The sequence below is a fragment of the Triplophysa rosa genome, linkage group LG18 (genome assembly GCF_024868665.1).
Source record: "Triplophysa rosa linkage group LG18, Trosa_1v2, whole genome shotgun sequence".
In the NCBI taxonomy this organism is placed as follows: domain Eukaryota; kingdom Metazoa; phylum Chordata; class Actinopteri; order Cypriniformes; family Nemacheilidae; genus Triplophysa; species Triplophysa rosa.
In genome coordinates, this window is record NC_079907.1 from 2,783,971 (window position 1) to 2,800,287 (window position 16,317).

Below are 16,317 nucleotides of genomic sequence, written 5' to 3' on the forward strand. Positions count from 1 at the left end.
GCACAGATGAGGCCAGACACATTGTAAATGACACTCGGAGCATTTGGCATCTGTCTGTTTAACATCAAAGTAACGCATTTTAATTCCAATTTCCAATTTAGTTTAAAACCTGAATGAGCCAAATGCTTCTGTCTAACTGAAGATGATGTATAGAGTTCAACATTTGACAGCAGATGCCAAGATGGAAACTTCTGAATGGGGCATCATGAAACCTCTCATGAGACACCCTGCATTGGGTAAAATTCTTTGCTGACATAAATTTTTAAGTAACGTCAACTTGGCTTTACAAGCCATTTCAACGTACTATTTTAAGTTTAGGCCAGTGGTAAGTTGTTGACTTGAAATTGAGTCGATTTAACTTTGCTTATTTTGATGTGTTGAAGTCATGTGAAACAGCTGAAACGACTTTCTCCTAAATTAGAGTGTTTAATATTTCAAGGATTGAATAGTTTGAAAAATACATTGAGTATAAATAGCAGCTCAAAGCATTTCTAATGTTATGTGAATAAAAAAAATCCAAGTTTCTTTGAAAAGATGAAATCTTAGAGGACGTATTGTTGAATTTCATAACGTTCATATAATTTGTCTGCTACTCATTTACAGTAGAAGAACGTGGTTGTGTATTTTACGTAGGACTTCTGTTGTCACATTGTATTGATTCACTCCGATTGGATTCTTTGCAAAACAATCGATGTGTGTTTTTTCTCAAGGGAGGGCTTGTGTCTTTCCTAATCAGGTGACTGGAGGATTTCAGCACCACGCCTCTCTGGACAGCTCCTATAACAGCGCGCGCTGAACTGACGACTCGAGACTTGATACCCACGAGGAATGACGGTGTCCCTGGAATACTAGACATACTCGGATTTCCTTGCTAACTAATTTCATTTTGTAAAGTCTAACGCGAGATCAACTCCATGGCTGAGAGAAGACTTCTCCCCCAGGATGACGACCAAGGTTCCCTGCTTTTCAAACTTGGGACGGACAGCCCCAAACCCAGGGTGAAGTTCGGAGGCATGTTCTGTAACATCGAAGGGGCTTATGAGAATAAGACTCTGAATTTTGAGTCGTACAGCCCCAGCTCTGCCAGGAGGAACCCCAAAGGACGAGTCGGTGATCAGAAAGACAATTTCAGCGATACTTCGAGTGTCGGCAACTTCTGTGTGAGTCAAACGCCTCCGAGCCGAACACAGCCGCCCACCCCGTTAAGTGCCTCACCGGGTCAGACGATCGTATACCCCATAGGACACAACCGTCTTCAAAACGAAAGACGAGAGGTAATTGCTGTTTCCACGTTATGACTGTCTTCAACCAACCTTTGACAGACAGCTGGCACGTTAAGCGATGACATCCGCGTTTTCATTGTGACATGCGCGTGACAGTCTGTGACATCTGAAAACTACTAGCAACATTTTTGTCTATTCGTACATCTAATTTACATTTACGTTTAGATTTGTATTGGCTTTGTCACACACCACAGCTGATCTAATGTCATTACTTTTATTTTAAAAAGCACCCATGTAGAAAATGTTGTTGATATTATTTATGAAAGTCTAAAAGTTGTTCATCTACATAGAAATGCCAATAATTATAATATACAATCATATTTAATATAGTAAACTGCAATAAAATTCTATAGCGTTTTAAACCTTACTATTGTAAATACGAATGTATAGTCTACTGCCAAAGAAAGGTTCTAAAACCATGGGTTTTATATATTATTATGGTTTAAATATTATTATTAGTAGTAGTAGTAGCAGTCAAGTTAATAGCTATACTGTTATATGTAAATATTATATTATAAAAATATGTAAATATTATATTATATTATTGTTTTAGAAACTTGTTTTCAAGTAACTTCAAATTAACAACAAGAACTTTTTTATCTTACAAAGAACTAGCAACATAGACCTAGACAATACAGTGAAAAATCGATAAGAAATGTGTTACTTCCTAGGATCCATTAAACCTCTTTATTTTAAAGAGCGTCTGTCGATTCAGCCTCGCCCCATCAGTGTAGCAACCTCCGTGAATAGGCTTCAAACCAGCAGATGGTAAGCGGACAAAGAGGGTGGGGGTTCCAGAGGGCTTTTGTCTACTTTGCCTATCGAACCCCGATACTAGCAAACTAAATTACAGCCCAGAATATTGACACCCGTCCACACCAGCCCGTGCTCAGCGCCTTTATCCCGACGCTCCTTCATAGTGACGAGCACTGAGAGGCCGCGCATCTCGCGTTTTCCCTTCTCGGAAATCAAAGCTCTTCTCAATCCGCCGGCATGTCTTTCCAAGGCAAGAAGAACATCACTCGACTAACGGTAAGCAATGTTAACAGCAGTGATTGGACTGTAAACCCCGAGGCCACGGGTGTTTTCTGAACGCGTAACGGAGAGATGGTGGTTTTTATTGTGCAGTCATGGATGCGAGCCGCCGCCGGCAACAACCTGCTACTGCTACACGAGACGAGCTGTACTTAATGCACTTAAATAATGCGTTTAAACATGCATTCATGTAGATAAAAGCACCCTGGGATGTGTTAGGTCACAGTCTTTATATGTGCCATGGCGGCGGCGTTTGCATTATACACCGGGTTCGCACGTCCATTGTGTCTTTCAGTCATGCGTTACGGTACTACTGGGTCACCCGCGGTGCGTTGCTCTCATTTCTTTCCAAACCGCTAAATGACACCGATGTATACGTTCGGTAAATGCGGTGCGGGTCCGGTTGCGCGCATTGGAAAACGTGAGATTTGCGTTCAAAGCGCTTTTCTGGCATATACGTCTGTCTGGGGGCGCTGCCCATGAGCGGGGGGCGCTGCCCGTGAGCGGGAGGCGCTGCCCATGAGCGGAGGGCCTTGGCCGGCTTTTAAGAAACGAGAATTCATCCGTGTGCACGGCAGGAGCGAGAGCGCTGTTAACACAGCCAAATTGAATCCAATTCCCTTCCGGAATTTGAGTTTCCTGACCCACATTTCCAGCACAAGGCAAAGTAGCTTACAATCACCATTTATTTACATAGAAAACAAGAGAATTCTTTCATAAATCATCATGTGGTTTAAATAACCAAAAGAATACATTGGCATTAATGCAATGCACAATAACATCTTATAAAGCATTACAAAAGGAATCAATGAAATGGTATTATGAAGTGCAGCTCTGGTGGTGCACACTGCATCCCAGACTTCCCTGTCTGCCTGGTCTCTCCTCAAGCAACGTTGTGGACCGGAATCAGAGACGCGTGTGGAATTTTGGCTGTGCCAGTGATGGGCCGCCCGTGGAAGTGTCACATTGCATTAATGTGAAGCTTTGTAGGTTGCACACCATCAAGGCTGTGACCCAGAGCTGTCTGATAGAGATAAAACACCCCTTAGCAAATCTACTGCCACTGGAGTTTAGGAAAGTGTCATGATTTTATTTATTTATTTAAGCATGGCTGTTTGGGTTTTTCAACGTGTCATCTGAGTCTGGGATTTGTTTCATGCCCGAGTGCCTTAACAATCCCTGGCATAGTTTCATGGCAGGGGTGAGTGAAGGGGCATTACTACAACTAAACAAGGTCTCCTGTAAGATGACTCATAAATTGCATTCATCAGGCATAATAGTGCAAAAATGGACAGTGGCAAGTGTCATTACCATATTTTTCCCTGTTAATATATTCATTTATGCAAACCAAAAACCAGCCATGCATGAATAATACAGTAAATAGAAAAAACTCTTTTACAGATGAATAGAGTTTTCGATTATCTCTCTTTTGTATTCTTCACCTCTGTCTGGAGTTTTTGTTTCTGGTGTTTGAATGATATAATCTCTCATTTGCTCATTAAAGAAGACTGCATATTCTAGATAGTAGGATTTGCATGCATTAGAAAGCTGTTCGTGCTCTCTGTGAAACTGTGATGACCCAGTTCTGAGTGAGCTTAAATTAGAGATATACTTTGATTTTATTCAACTTCAAGGCAATTTGAGTTTAATCTGATTATCTCGTGACTGAAGATTTGACCTAATACCTAATGACCTGTCCTAATGCTTTACGATAAAGTTTTTATTTCTAAATGAATAGTCATCATCTTTTCATTATAACGTAGATCCAAACCTTTATCGCTATCTTCTGATTTTATTTTTGACTAACCCATTGAAATGATATTATGCTCTTTGAAACCATGCTGCACTACATATGCAGTACATCAGTCAATAATTATTTTATTCTGTCTTTTCTTTTTTGCTCAGGGTGATAAACTCATCATTAAAGGAGGAAAAATAGTAAATGACGACCAGTCGTTTTATGCCGATATTTACATTGAAGATGGGATTATTAAGTAAGAGTCTATGATTTAAAAAGTTTACATTCTTTTTAAAAGTTATTTTTACATTTTTGCATACATTATTTTATTATATTATATACATTATATATGCCGATATTTATATTGAAGATGCGATTATTAAGTAAGAGTCTATGATTTAAAAAGTTTACATTCTTTTTAAAAGTTATTTTTACATTATTTGCATACATTATTTTATTATATTATATACATTATTTTATTTTAGTTTAAGTTTTTATTGCTTATATTATATATATATATATATATATATATTATATCTTTCGTGTAATTTTTTATACCGCTTGGACGCATTTAACAAATTTATCATTTGAAATAAAATATAAAGAGATGTTCTGGTTTTCTTCTACAATGTTCCTTCTTTTCTTCTGGATGGCAGGCAGATTGGAGAGAATCTCATTGTACCTGGTGGTGTGAAGACAGTGGATGCATACGGGCACATTGTGATTCCGGGTGGTATCGATGTGAACACATGTCTCCAGGCCTCTCACATGGGCATGAGCCCGGCAGATGATTTCTATCAGGGCACTCGTGCTGCTCTGGCTGGAGGAACCACCATGATCAGTATGTCACAAACGTCTTACACCCTACAAATGAGAAGAATCTCAATTTTATGAGGTCATTAACTCATGAAGGGAAAACCTCAGAAAGCGTGTGTGTGCTGTACAGTATTACGCTTACGAGCTTGTCCAGTCTCATAAAATCAGTTGAATTGGGGACGCAGCGCTGTCTCAGACTGTTCCTCACTGCGCTTCTTCCTGTGGCCATTCAGGGGAAACAAATGTCTTCCTTTCTTTCTGTGTTTGTACCTACAACACTTACATTTTAATTTGATAAAAATGCTCGTCACTCGATTCATATGAGGTCATATTATAATTGTACAAGGATGAAATATTGTAGTTTAGTTGCACACTGCGATCACTGCTTGAAATGTATTTATGAACGCAACAAGTATATTTCATCTGTGTGTGTGTTTGTTTGTTGCCTTATTTCAGTTGACCATGTTGTGCCTGAACCGGGAACTACTTTACTGTCAGCGTATGAACAGTGGAGGGATATAGCAGACATGCGGTCGTGCTGTGATTATTCTCTGCACATTGACATCACACGCTGGCATGATGGTCTGTTTGAGGAGCTGGAGACTCTGGTCAAAGATAAAGGTGATGTGACATTTCAGGTGTGACTTTCATTTTTTTGCTAAATGCATTCTAAGATTTTTTTTCTAAATTTAAAGCTAAACAATTGGACGTCCCTAATTTAAATCAAATACAAATTGTGTAGTTTAAGATCTCATTGCAACGCTTGTATTAACAGTGCATTGAAAACCAATTTTGATACCCAGCATATTAACGTTTACTCGCCATTTCAGAGATACATAACATGAACTTTATTCTGTCTTGGTTTAGGTGTAAACTCTTTCCTTATCTTCATGGCTTACAAGGACCAGTATCAGAGCTCTGATTCTCAGGTACATTTGCCATGTGTCATTTCTTTATTTTTGTTTTTTAGTCAAAGTATCTTTCACATGACATGTCCCCCAAAGATTTTTTGTTCACTGCTTACATTTATAACTCGCATGACCTTACAATATGATTAAAGCTGCTTTCAGAACCCTTACAGAAATGAATGGTTTAAGTAATGACCTTATTTTTAATGTAACGCCTCTTACCATATTTGAAACATCAGGTTCCAAAGCAATTGTACTGACAGGTACGCCCACCTTACTTGCGTTTACATAGTCAAATCAAACCACCAACTGACGTAGATTTGTGGGGGTGTGGTTACACGAGGCGTTTCAGGCAGGTCTGGGTGAGCATTCGCTTTTATATAGAAAGCATCTTTTGTTCCCACACTTTCATTTTTGAAATTTTACGTGTCTAATACATACATGGGCAACTTATAACAAACCACAGAAAAACACGTATTCGCGCCATATGACCCCTTTAAAAATAAAAGCATGGTTGATTTTCTTGAGTAAAGATCCTGTTATAGATTGGCAGGGAAGAGACATCACATTCCTGTCTACAGGCGTTTTCTTAAGAACTGACACAACTCTTTGTCTGTGTAGATCTATGAGATGTTTAGTGCTATGAGAGAGCTGGGGGCCATCGCACAGGTTCATGCTGAAAACGGTGACATCGTTAAGGAGGTAACCATTTATAATGTGCCCCAAATCTGAATGTAGTCTGAGTTATTGCATTTATATTAGGCCTTCATTTTTTAACGTTTCAATTCCATCCTCTTCCTTCTGTTTAATACTTTTTACTCAATCTATAGGAACAAAAGAAGGTTTTGGACCTGGGGATCACTGGGCCAGAGGGACACGTGCTGAGCCATCCAGAGGAGGTTGGTCCTAACGTTCTGTGAAATTTCTGGAAATTATTTGAACACCATAGCTTTAAGAATCTATGAATGCGTGTACATCTGTGGGAAACTTGAGAGAAAAAGAATCCAAAACGAAACATCACCCCGATACCAGTCGGATACATTTCCAAACAATGCCTCAAACGCATGAGTTTAGTTTTGAGAAAAGAAACCGCATCATCTGTTTGTAGCAACTTTGTTAGATGTTTCAATTCACTCAAAGTATGAATCTGGTTCAAATATATTCTCTTTTTCTCCAGGTGGAAACTGAGGCTGTGTATCGAGCGATCACCATTGCTAAACAGGCCAACTGTCCGCTCTACATCACCAAGGTGATGAGCAAAACAGCTGCTGATGTCATCGCCAAAGCCAGGAAAAAGGGTACGGAAATCTATAGCGAGTAGAGCTATAACAGAAACTGAAATGAAAGAGACGAGAAGAGGAAGTAGATCTGTTTTAATTCATTAACATGATTAGGTATGGTCATCTATGGGGAACCAATCACGGCCAGCCTCGGCACGGACGGATCACACTATTGGAGTAAAAACTGGGCCAAAGCTGCGGCGTTTGTGATGTCCCCGCCCCTCAATCCTGATCCAAGCACTCCAGATTACCTCAATTCACTTTTATCCTGGTAAACAGCAAAGACAACACAATTTAAGACATAAAATATGTGTTTAAAAGTTTTGACACTTTTTGCTGATTTTCCAAATATCCCATTTTTCATAGTAATGATGTACTAACACAAACGTGTTGTTTTGTCAGTGGCGATCTTCAGGTTACGGCCAGCGCACACTGCACCTTCACTACCGCTCAGAAAGCCATCGGGAAAGACAACTTCACCCTCATCCCAGAGGGAACCAATGGCGTTGAGGAGCGCATGAGCATCATCTGGGAAAAAGCTGTGGTATGTGTCCTCGCATCAGTTTGTGAGGACATCATCTTTCACTTAAAGACTGACCAGTGTGTTTTTTGTTGCACAGGCGACAGGTAAAATGGACGAGAATGACTTTGTCGCGGTAACCAGCACCAACGCTGCGAAAATCTTCAACGTGTACCCTCGCAAGGGCCGAATCGCTACGGGATCGGATGCTGATCTTGTTATCTGGAACACCAAGGAGACTAAAACCATCTCTGCCAAATCTCACAACCTGGTATGAGAATTCCACCCTCAATGCATGTGTCTAATATTTTAGATATTTAATAATACCAATTTTTTTTTTTGATTTAAGGCTGTTGTTTAATATTCTATTTTCTGCAGAATGTGGAGGTGAATATCTTTGAGGAAATGGAGTGCCGTGGCTTCCCTGTTATAGTCATCAGTCAGGGCAGGATCGTTCTAGACGATGAAAAACTCAATGTAACAGAGGGTTCAGGGCGTTTCATCCCCAGGAAAGCCTTTCCAGACTTCGTCTTCAAGAGAATCAAAGCCCGAGGAAGGGTGAGATAAACTGTGACCCAAGGGACCCATTTTGGGAAAAGCAGCGCTCTTGTGTTTAAACTTATGTTATGAATACATTTGGAGGTATACATGTAAAATTCTTTTCTTCGCTTTCAATGTTGCAAAAGACTAAACATGAATCCTCTCAGGGGTCACTTTCTCCAATATTTTGTTTTGCAGATGGCCGATGCTCGCGGCGTTCCCAGAGGAAACTATGATGGCCCGGTTCATGATGTCATCAGCATGACTCAATCTGTGCCAGCCACACCGACCACTAGAGGACCCTCGTGTCCAGGCAAAACTCCACTCGGGCCAGCCAGAAACTTACACCAGTCTGGATTCACCCTGTCTGGTAGACATTACGTTGATTCTGTTTCTCTCCCTGTGCTACTCTGTGATCTTCCTTTTACTCAAGTAAAGCCATTTTTGAGTAAAAGAAAGTCCTGTGATTTTTAATGTACTTTTTTAAATGTAAAAAATGACACGAATTTATAAAATGCAGTTAAAAGTATGATATAGGCTATGCTTTATTGTGTAGAGAAGTACAATTTTTCCAAAGTAAAAACACTCCGATGAAGATACTTGAGCATTCAGAGTAAAAATACTCATTTTATTTGACACTTTTTGTTTTTAATGATGGTATGAACCTTTCGAAACAGACTTACAACAAGTTAAAAGGCCATAAGAAAGTGCCATTTTAAATGTATTTAAAGTGTAAATAAACAAAAAAGCAGAAATCACATCAGTACCATAATTTTAGAATCAGTACATTCTCAAACTACTTATATATTTGTTGTTTCCAAATATTTTAACATTTGCAATATTACAATATATAGTTTTTTTTACTTATCATCAGTAACAAAATTCAAAAATTAATAGTTTTATGGCGCTACTGGATTTTCTCGTTGCATGCGTGCTTCCCTCATAATGTTTTTTAGCACAACAAGACTTTTCATTTGATTTATTTTACTTCTTTTTTTATTTAATTTAGTATTTTATTATATATTTTTTATTTCATTTTATTTTATTATTACTTTTTGGAAGAAAAAAATGTGAAAAAACAAGTTACACCTCTAAATCTGACTAATGTAAACTCCAAAAAGCAGAAAATTAAAAAACCCCAACACATTAAAACGTTATACACTGATAAAAACGACTAGTAGAATTTATTTTTTGTGTTATTTGAGCAAGTTATTGCACACTGTTTTTTTAAAGTAAAATTTTCTTTAAAAAACTGCGTGCAAAAACTTTAATTAACTTAAAAAACTCAAATTAACACAGAAAATTCAGTGTAACTTGTAGCACATTACACATATTATGTCCTCGTTGTAAGTCGCTTTGGAGAAGAGTCTGCTAAAAGCCTAAATGTAAATGATCTAAAATACATCTTGAAGAGGTAATTGGTCAAACTCTATTTTGGATCCAGTGCAAGTGTACTCAGAAGTCTACAAAGCCTTCTTAACTTCTGTTTTTCGTTTGTGTCAGGCACTCAAATGGACGACCACATTCCCAGGCGCACCTCGCAGAGGATCGTAGCGCCCCCTGGAGGCCGTTCTAACATCACATCCCTCTCTTGAGCCGTGTGTGCACCCAGGGATCCGAGCCACGTAGCAGAAGTTCCACTTCCCTCACCTCCCGATTTTATAACATCTATACCATGCAAATATTTATTCCAATAAATCCATAAACGCTCCATGACCTCCAGTAGGCTATGCAGCTTGTCATGAATTCATAATCTTTCTGTGTATCCGCCTCTGTTGTTATCTGATCAGACTCACTCATAATGTAGCATGCTCCTTTGATCAGATCAGACTTAGTTCTGCTTTAGCGTAGCATCGATGGCATAAAGACGGCTAGTGATTGTTGTGTTTGTGAACTGACTGCATCTCATTCACTGCCTTTAAACCTGCGCTTTTCTCCTCCAGCAGCATCAGAATAGATTTAAGTGAAATTTGTGATTTCTGCGCCACTAGCAGCACCAGATGAGATCGGGCCAGTATGGAAGCAACATTGAGAGATGTACTGTACTTCATTTAAACTCTCGGTTGTTTGTTGCCATTGGTGATGCAGGAATGACCTGTGTGGCCCTTAGGTGCCGTAATCTTTTAGTGTGCTTTAAAGGAACATCACTGATAGTCTTAGTGCTAGAGTGTTAAAAAGAAAGTTACCAATAACCTTGTCCATGATGTATCCCTGAGAATAGAGCAAAATATGTATTGTAGACTAATGCTTATAACCACATCTATGATTTACAGATTTTTGCAGAGAAAAGTGTCTTTGTGCAAACGCTCATCACACAGATACGGCGAACAGCAATACATTTTTGTAAGTTTCTACAACAAAACAATTGGTGCTCTCGATCTTTGAACACATGCCGGTGTGTTCAAGTGCAGACGTCACTTTTTGAACCCAGACAAAACTTTTGAATTGTTTTGAGGTGAAACCTTGTTTATATTTCTGTAATGCAATACATTACAGAGAGCCTTTTGTAGTCCTTACCAGTTTGCTGGAAAAATACGTAGTAGATGTCATTTTCGTGAGATATCTCGAGGCCTTTCGTTGGCGGTCAGATGAGAGAAAAATGATCTGTGGTTTGTCTTTTGTACTGGTTTATTTTGTGTAAATATTTTTTGGTTTGTTTTTCATATTTTGTGCATGATGTGCATGTCCTCAATAAAAAACAAAATGTTGCTTTCATTTGGGGAGTTTCTTGTCAATGTCATTGTTTTGAATGATTAAGTTCTCGTGTTTTAAACATAAGGTGGATACGACAAGCAATGATAATTTTGTTCGTGCTTCACAATCAACTCTATCCTAACCAGTGTTGGGTGTAACTAGTTACTAAGTAATTAGTTACTGTAATTTAATTACTTTTCCCTTGAAAAAGTAAAGTAAGGGATTACTCTTATTTTTCTGTAATTTAATTACAGTTACTTCTGATGTAATTAAACTAAATACTATGTGTAATATATATGTGTGCAATAGTGGAATTGACATCAAAATTCAAAGTCTAACTTTAAAATCTGTGCTTTAATGTATAATTCTCACATTTGTAATACTTTGGTAAGTTAATAAGAGTACTTTATGTAGTTTCATATTATTTATTTAAATTAATTAAAAGAGCCGTTTCATGCCTATCCTTGAATCACTTAACTAATCAAGGTTGATATAGGATATAGAAAGTAATTAGTAATAAGTAACTAAATACTTTTTGGAGAGAGTAATTTCATACAGTAATATAATTACACTATTGAATATGTCATTAGTAACTAGTAATTAATTACTTTTTCAGAGTAACTTACCCAACACTGATCCTAACCTATAGCACTTAAGCAGGTTTTTTTATTATACTTTATGTAGTAAGTGCTTAAGCGTGCTACTACTTGGGACTAAATTGGCCCGCTTGTACGAGTTAATTTAAAGAAGTACTTTTGTACTATATTTCTAGAAGTTCACAAAAAGTAGACTAAAAGTGTACTTTCTTATTTTTGGTTTAAATGAAGAAGACTAAAATTATTCTTTACTTTTAAGGGTGTGTATTTTCTGAAACCCTAACCTCTTTTCCAGGCATTTGTGAGATGACATTTTTTTAAATAATTAAATATACTGCACTCACAGAAAGCAATTGTGAGCTGGTTAAATGTTTTTTTTAAATAATTCTACAATAAATAAATCATGTGATCATATGGGATAGTAAGTCAACAACAACTGTTTAAACTTAAATCTCATGATTAAGCAAGTCTTGCTTAAACATTTGATATGCTTTGGCATCGCAATGTTTCATATACTAATATTGAAACACCCAACAATGACATTTGTTTACAGCACGAATTCTAGCTAATATTAATGGCACTGTTCATCCATGTATGTTCAAGTTCATTCTGCATCAAATAATGTTACAGTAACTGATATAACTTATTAATACGTTTTTATTGTTGAGTTTTGCATTCAATACTATATAAATCTTAGTCAACTAGTTAAACAAATGGAGTTAACTAATGTTAACAGATGAAAATGTATTGTAGTTTTACCATTTTAGTGTAGTAAATAGCAGAGCCGGCCTTCCTTATAAGCGAACTAAGCGGCTGCTTAGGGCCCCGCCGCCTCTAGGGGGCCCCCAAGAGCACATGAAATTACAGCTTTTCTTGTGATAAAGTCACAACACGCATCCATTTTCTCACATAGGGCAGTACCCACTATTTTTCTGTGGTGTATGTCAAAATTGTGAAATTACTGACTAAACGCAACATTGCAATACGACAAAATGCTGATTCATGTAATTTATAATGATCTGTTATCTAATACAATCGCCATTGACAATAGTCGATTGAATAAATTCTGCTTAGGCCTCCGTAAAGGCTTGGGCCGGCCCATTTTCTATTCGAAGTTAATTCTGTATATTTCATATCTGTAGTAAAGCTGTGGTTACAGGAAAAGTTTTTTTTTGTACATGCCATAGTTCAGACGAGGGAACGCGGTATTACTTTCTCCAGAAACATCATCCACCGGGACTGATGAATTTGAACAGCTGGAGATTACATCAGTGTGTTATAAAGAGATCTGTTCACACTCTTAAGCACAAGAACCACATAAGCAACAACCAATTCATGTTCAAGATTCACTTTAAACAGTATTGTAAAGTGATTGTTGATGTTGATGATTAAAATTTGGGTTGGATAAGCAAAAAATGTTACCTGTCAACACTGAATCAAAAAAATCTAAGGTCATTTGAATGTTTTAAAAGACACAAGTAAAAACTTCACGCATTGTGAGTTCTGTTACCTGCCTAAAATCGTCCTAAGCTGCTTTTACGCACCATTTTACGCACAACTATTTAAAGACCTTTAAAGAGCGTTTAACCTATACAGCTGCTATCATACTTTGATGATTAAGCTTTACATAGGCTATATCTTACTGTGGCTAAATCTTTAGGACGAGGTCTTAAATCTCAATAAATTCCCTGACTTATTCCGTGTAAACAGACACTTTCTCTCCCAAGATACGCATCGGATGCCTCTTACACGTGTTGGAGAAATAAGGAGACAGCTTCTCCGTGAACTTGTGCTTGTATTTGTACAGCAGAGTGTTGTCGCTGGCATCCGAGAACATGACTCTTCCACCTTCCCAGTCGAGCTGAACTCGTATCTTCTGCGGTTTCTTCTTAAACGTCAGAGGAGCGCTGTTTGCCGTCCGCGCGCGATACTCGCCGCCATACAAGCAGACGGTCCACATGCCGCGTTCAGGGCTCGGAGGAAACCATTCTTTACGCTGCACGCTCTCTGTTACCACGCCCAACGCCCATTCACTGCAGTCTCCGACCTCAACATCCCAGCTGTGACGACCAGAGCTGAAACTCTCAGAGCCCAGGACGCATTCGTAGAAGGTGAAGCGCTCAGGGTTGTCGGGGACCTGTTGGTCTTCTTCAGAATAACGAATGGTGGTGAGGTCATCAGATAGAGTTACGCAGACGTCTGCTGTGTTGGGGTCCAGGATTACGGGATCTGAAGGGATGGGACAAAATAGCAATTTAACAAACGAATGTGCAATGCGTCAGTCTTATCTTAATTTTAATTTGATTGATAAATTCAACATTTCAAGCCATTTTGGATATAAGCGTCTGCTAATTGAACGAATGTAAATTTGCTGTATCCTCTTACTGTATGTGACAATGGTCTGCATGTTCTCCCACACTCTGAACTTAAGGCAACCGATGTGTTTGGCAACATCAATTAACGCCTCCGACATTTCCACTGGATCCTTCACCGTACACTCCACCCTGGGATGGAGAATGAGACAGAAATTGCATCCTAACTCTGCAGCTTCATCCAATCAAAATCGGTTCAAATCATCAGTGTTTTTACCGTTCTGATGTCTTCTTGTAGTTCTGTAACAAAAAGGAAGATCATAGAGAACTTCTAAGCATACCTGATGGTTTCTTAACTGAGATCTGATTAGGTCAGAATCTATTGAACTGATGTTTCTTTAATGGTTGATTTGTTTCCTCACCCTCAGAAACTGGAGTTCATCTTCATTCATGGCCTCTTCTTTTGAACGAATGGCCTCTTGTAATGTCATGATCTCATCTGTTAATCTATCCATCTTCTCAGCCATCGTCTGACTCTTCTGCTCCTCTTCTTCACTAAGAGCTCTCAGCATTGAGATCTCCTCATCGTGCAGAAACTGATGGAGTTTCTCAAAGTTCTCTTTTATCAGACGGACAGTGTTCTGTGCCTGTCTCTGATCACAGAGAGGAGAGACTTTCAGTTTTATACAAATTGTAAACAAACTGTCATTTTACAGAATTTTACTGGTATTTTTTTCACGGTTTTTGTTTTTTCACGTATTACAGAAAAAGACAACAAATTTATGAAAAAAACAGGAAAAACCTGTAATTTTACAGGTTTGGGTATTTCTGGCGCCCCAGCTGATGGAAAATGTTGAAAATGAATATTTTTCAGTCTACTTTTGAAATATGGTCAAAAAACGTCAAATTACAGAAAAAGACCGCACATTTACAAGAAAATTGGGGAAAGTGTAAAAAACTGTTATTTTACAGAATATTTCTGCCGCCCCAAATGAGCAAAAAATGCTATTTTTAAATTAAAATTCTCTTGGCCACACTGGGAACAAACTCATGCATGTGTTATAACTTGCAAAAGCCCCACAAAACAGCCTGCCTATCTTGTTAATTATGGCTTACATTGATTATTTTACTCTGAGGGTTATGAGAGGAGATGTTACCCTGATATGTGCTGAAGTTTCCTGGCAGGTTTGCTTGGCTGTGGTTAACTTCTCCAGTTTCTCCTGCAGGGGTCTCAAAGCTGCTCGAAGCTCCTTCTGTGAGAAAGAAATCAGGTCAAAATACGTTTTTATGAATCAGCTTTTGTGTTTTGCATAAACATTAATAAATAAACAGAACTAGCTGTTATTCAAAAATTTAATTTTACAAGTTTATAACGCATTTTATTGGCCAGTGCTGATATTAAGATTATTTAAGGATATAAGCATACAATGTTATTTTAATGGATATGGAATTATTAAATTATTTATATTTGAAAGTTCATAGAGTATTATTTATATGTTTAGGGCTATATGAATGCAACACTGTTCATATTTTTAAGTTTACATGCATACAGCATTTCTAATACTTTAAAGTTCACATGCATTCAGTATTATTTATATTTTAAAGTTCACACATGCATAGAGATGTTTTAAATATTTTTAAGTTCACATACAGTATTATATTTTTAAATATTATATGTTTGCAGTATTCTTTATATTTTTTATTCCACATGCATACAGTATTATTTATAGTTTAAAGTTCACATGGACATTATTATTCACATTATTTTCTCATATTTTCAAGTTCACAATGCCTACAGATTTATTTATATTTTAAAGTCCACATGCACACACTATTGTTTATATGCTATTTTAAATGGTATGGATGTTTATATTTTAAGTGCATATGGGCACAGTATTACTTATATGTTTAAGGTTTTATGCATACAATAATGTACATATTTTTAAGTTCATATGCATACAGTGTTATTTATATTTTAAAGATTACACTACAGTGTTTATAGTTTAAGTTTACATGCATACAGTATTGTTTATATTTAAAGGCTATGCATACAGTTTATATTTTTATGGTCTATGAATTCAGTATTATTTATATTTTTAAAGAAAATTCATCCCCCCACACATTTATAAATACTTTATACTTCCCCCCACCTTAAACTCTTGTGTTGCCTCTTCTATGGAGTTACACTCATGATCTTCATGTTCGTCCCCTTGACATTGATCACAGATCAGTTCCTCATCCTCTACACAGTACTTCGTCAGCTTCTCTCCATGCTGTCTGCACAGTTCCCCATCCTCCTGGCTTTCTCGTCCCTCTACTCCGTCTCCCACCCGATGCGACTGCCCTTGAAAGAGTAAGTCGAGCAGACCCTTTAAAACACTGTCCAGCAGCTCACGCCCGTAGCACTCCGTACACCCCTGCCGGTCCGGCCCGAGCTCATGTTGACACAGCCTTAGACACTCCGGACACAGACTGTGCCCACAGGGTAACAGAACAGACCCTTCACACTGACACCCGGGACATACAGAAGACTGATCTTCTGACATTATGATGGTCTGGATGTGTTTTTGAATGTCCTTCCCCCACTCTGTCTGG

The 16,317-nt window shown here is 37.9% G+C and overlaps 2 protein-coding genes across 3 annotated transcripts; one reads left to right on the forward strand and one right to left on the reverse strand.

Annotated features, from left to right (window-relative positions):
• The first annotated feature begins 823 nt into the window (after positions 1–823).
• On the forward strand, positions 824–10,835 carry dpysl4 (dihydropyrimidinase like 4). 2 transcript variants are annotated; one of them, XM_057358921.1, is made up of 14 exons: positions 824–1,274; positions 4,224–4,312; positions 4,713–4,897; positions 5,329–5,493; positions 5,740–5,801; positions 6,402–6,482; positions 6,611–6,679; positions 6,958–7,078; positions 7,175–7,331; positions 7,463–7,604; positions 7,681–7,851; positions 7,959–8,138; positions 8,319–8,490; positions 9,624–10,835. In XM_057358921.1, the coding sequence occupies exons 1-14, from the start codon at positions 915–917 to the stop codon at positions 9,713–9,715; spliced, it is 2,046 nt and encodes a 681-aa protein (XP_057214904.1). In that variant the 5' UTR covers positions 824–914; the 3' UTR covers positions 9,716–10,835. The 2 variants fall into 2 exon arrangements, with proteins under 2 accessions (XP_057214904.1, XP_057214905.1); XM_057358922.1 differs by lacking the exon at positions 824–1,274 and adding an exon at positions 2,001–2,315 and having other exon boundaries at positions 9,624–10,829.
• Positions 10,836–12,063: 1,228 nt separating this feature from the next.
• On the reverse strand, positions 12,064–16,317 carry LOC130569335 (E3 ubiquitin-protein ligase TRIM39). The gene is made up of 6 exons (XM_057358923.1): positions 15,873–16,317; positions 14,880–14,975; positions 14,145–14,375; positions 14,000–14,022; positions 13,796–13,914; positions 12,064–13,639 (listed from the first exon to the last, which is right to left on the reverse strand). The coding sequence occupies exons 1-6, from the start codon at positions 16,266–16,268 to the stop codon at positions 13,104–13,106; spliced, it is 1,401 nt and encodes a 466-aa protein (XP_057214906.1). The 5' UTR covers positions 16,269–16,317; the 3' UTR covers positions 12,064–13,103.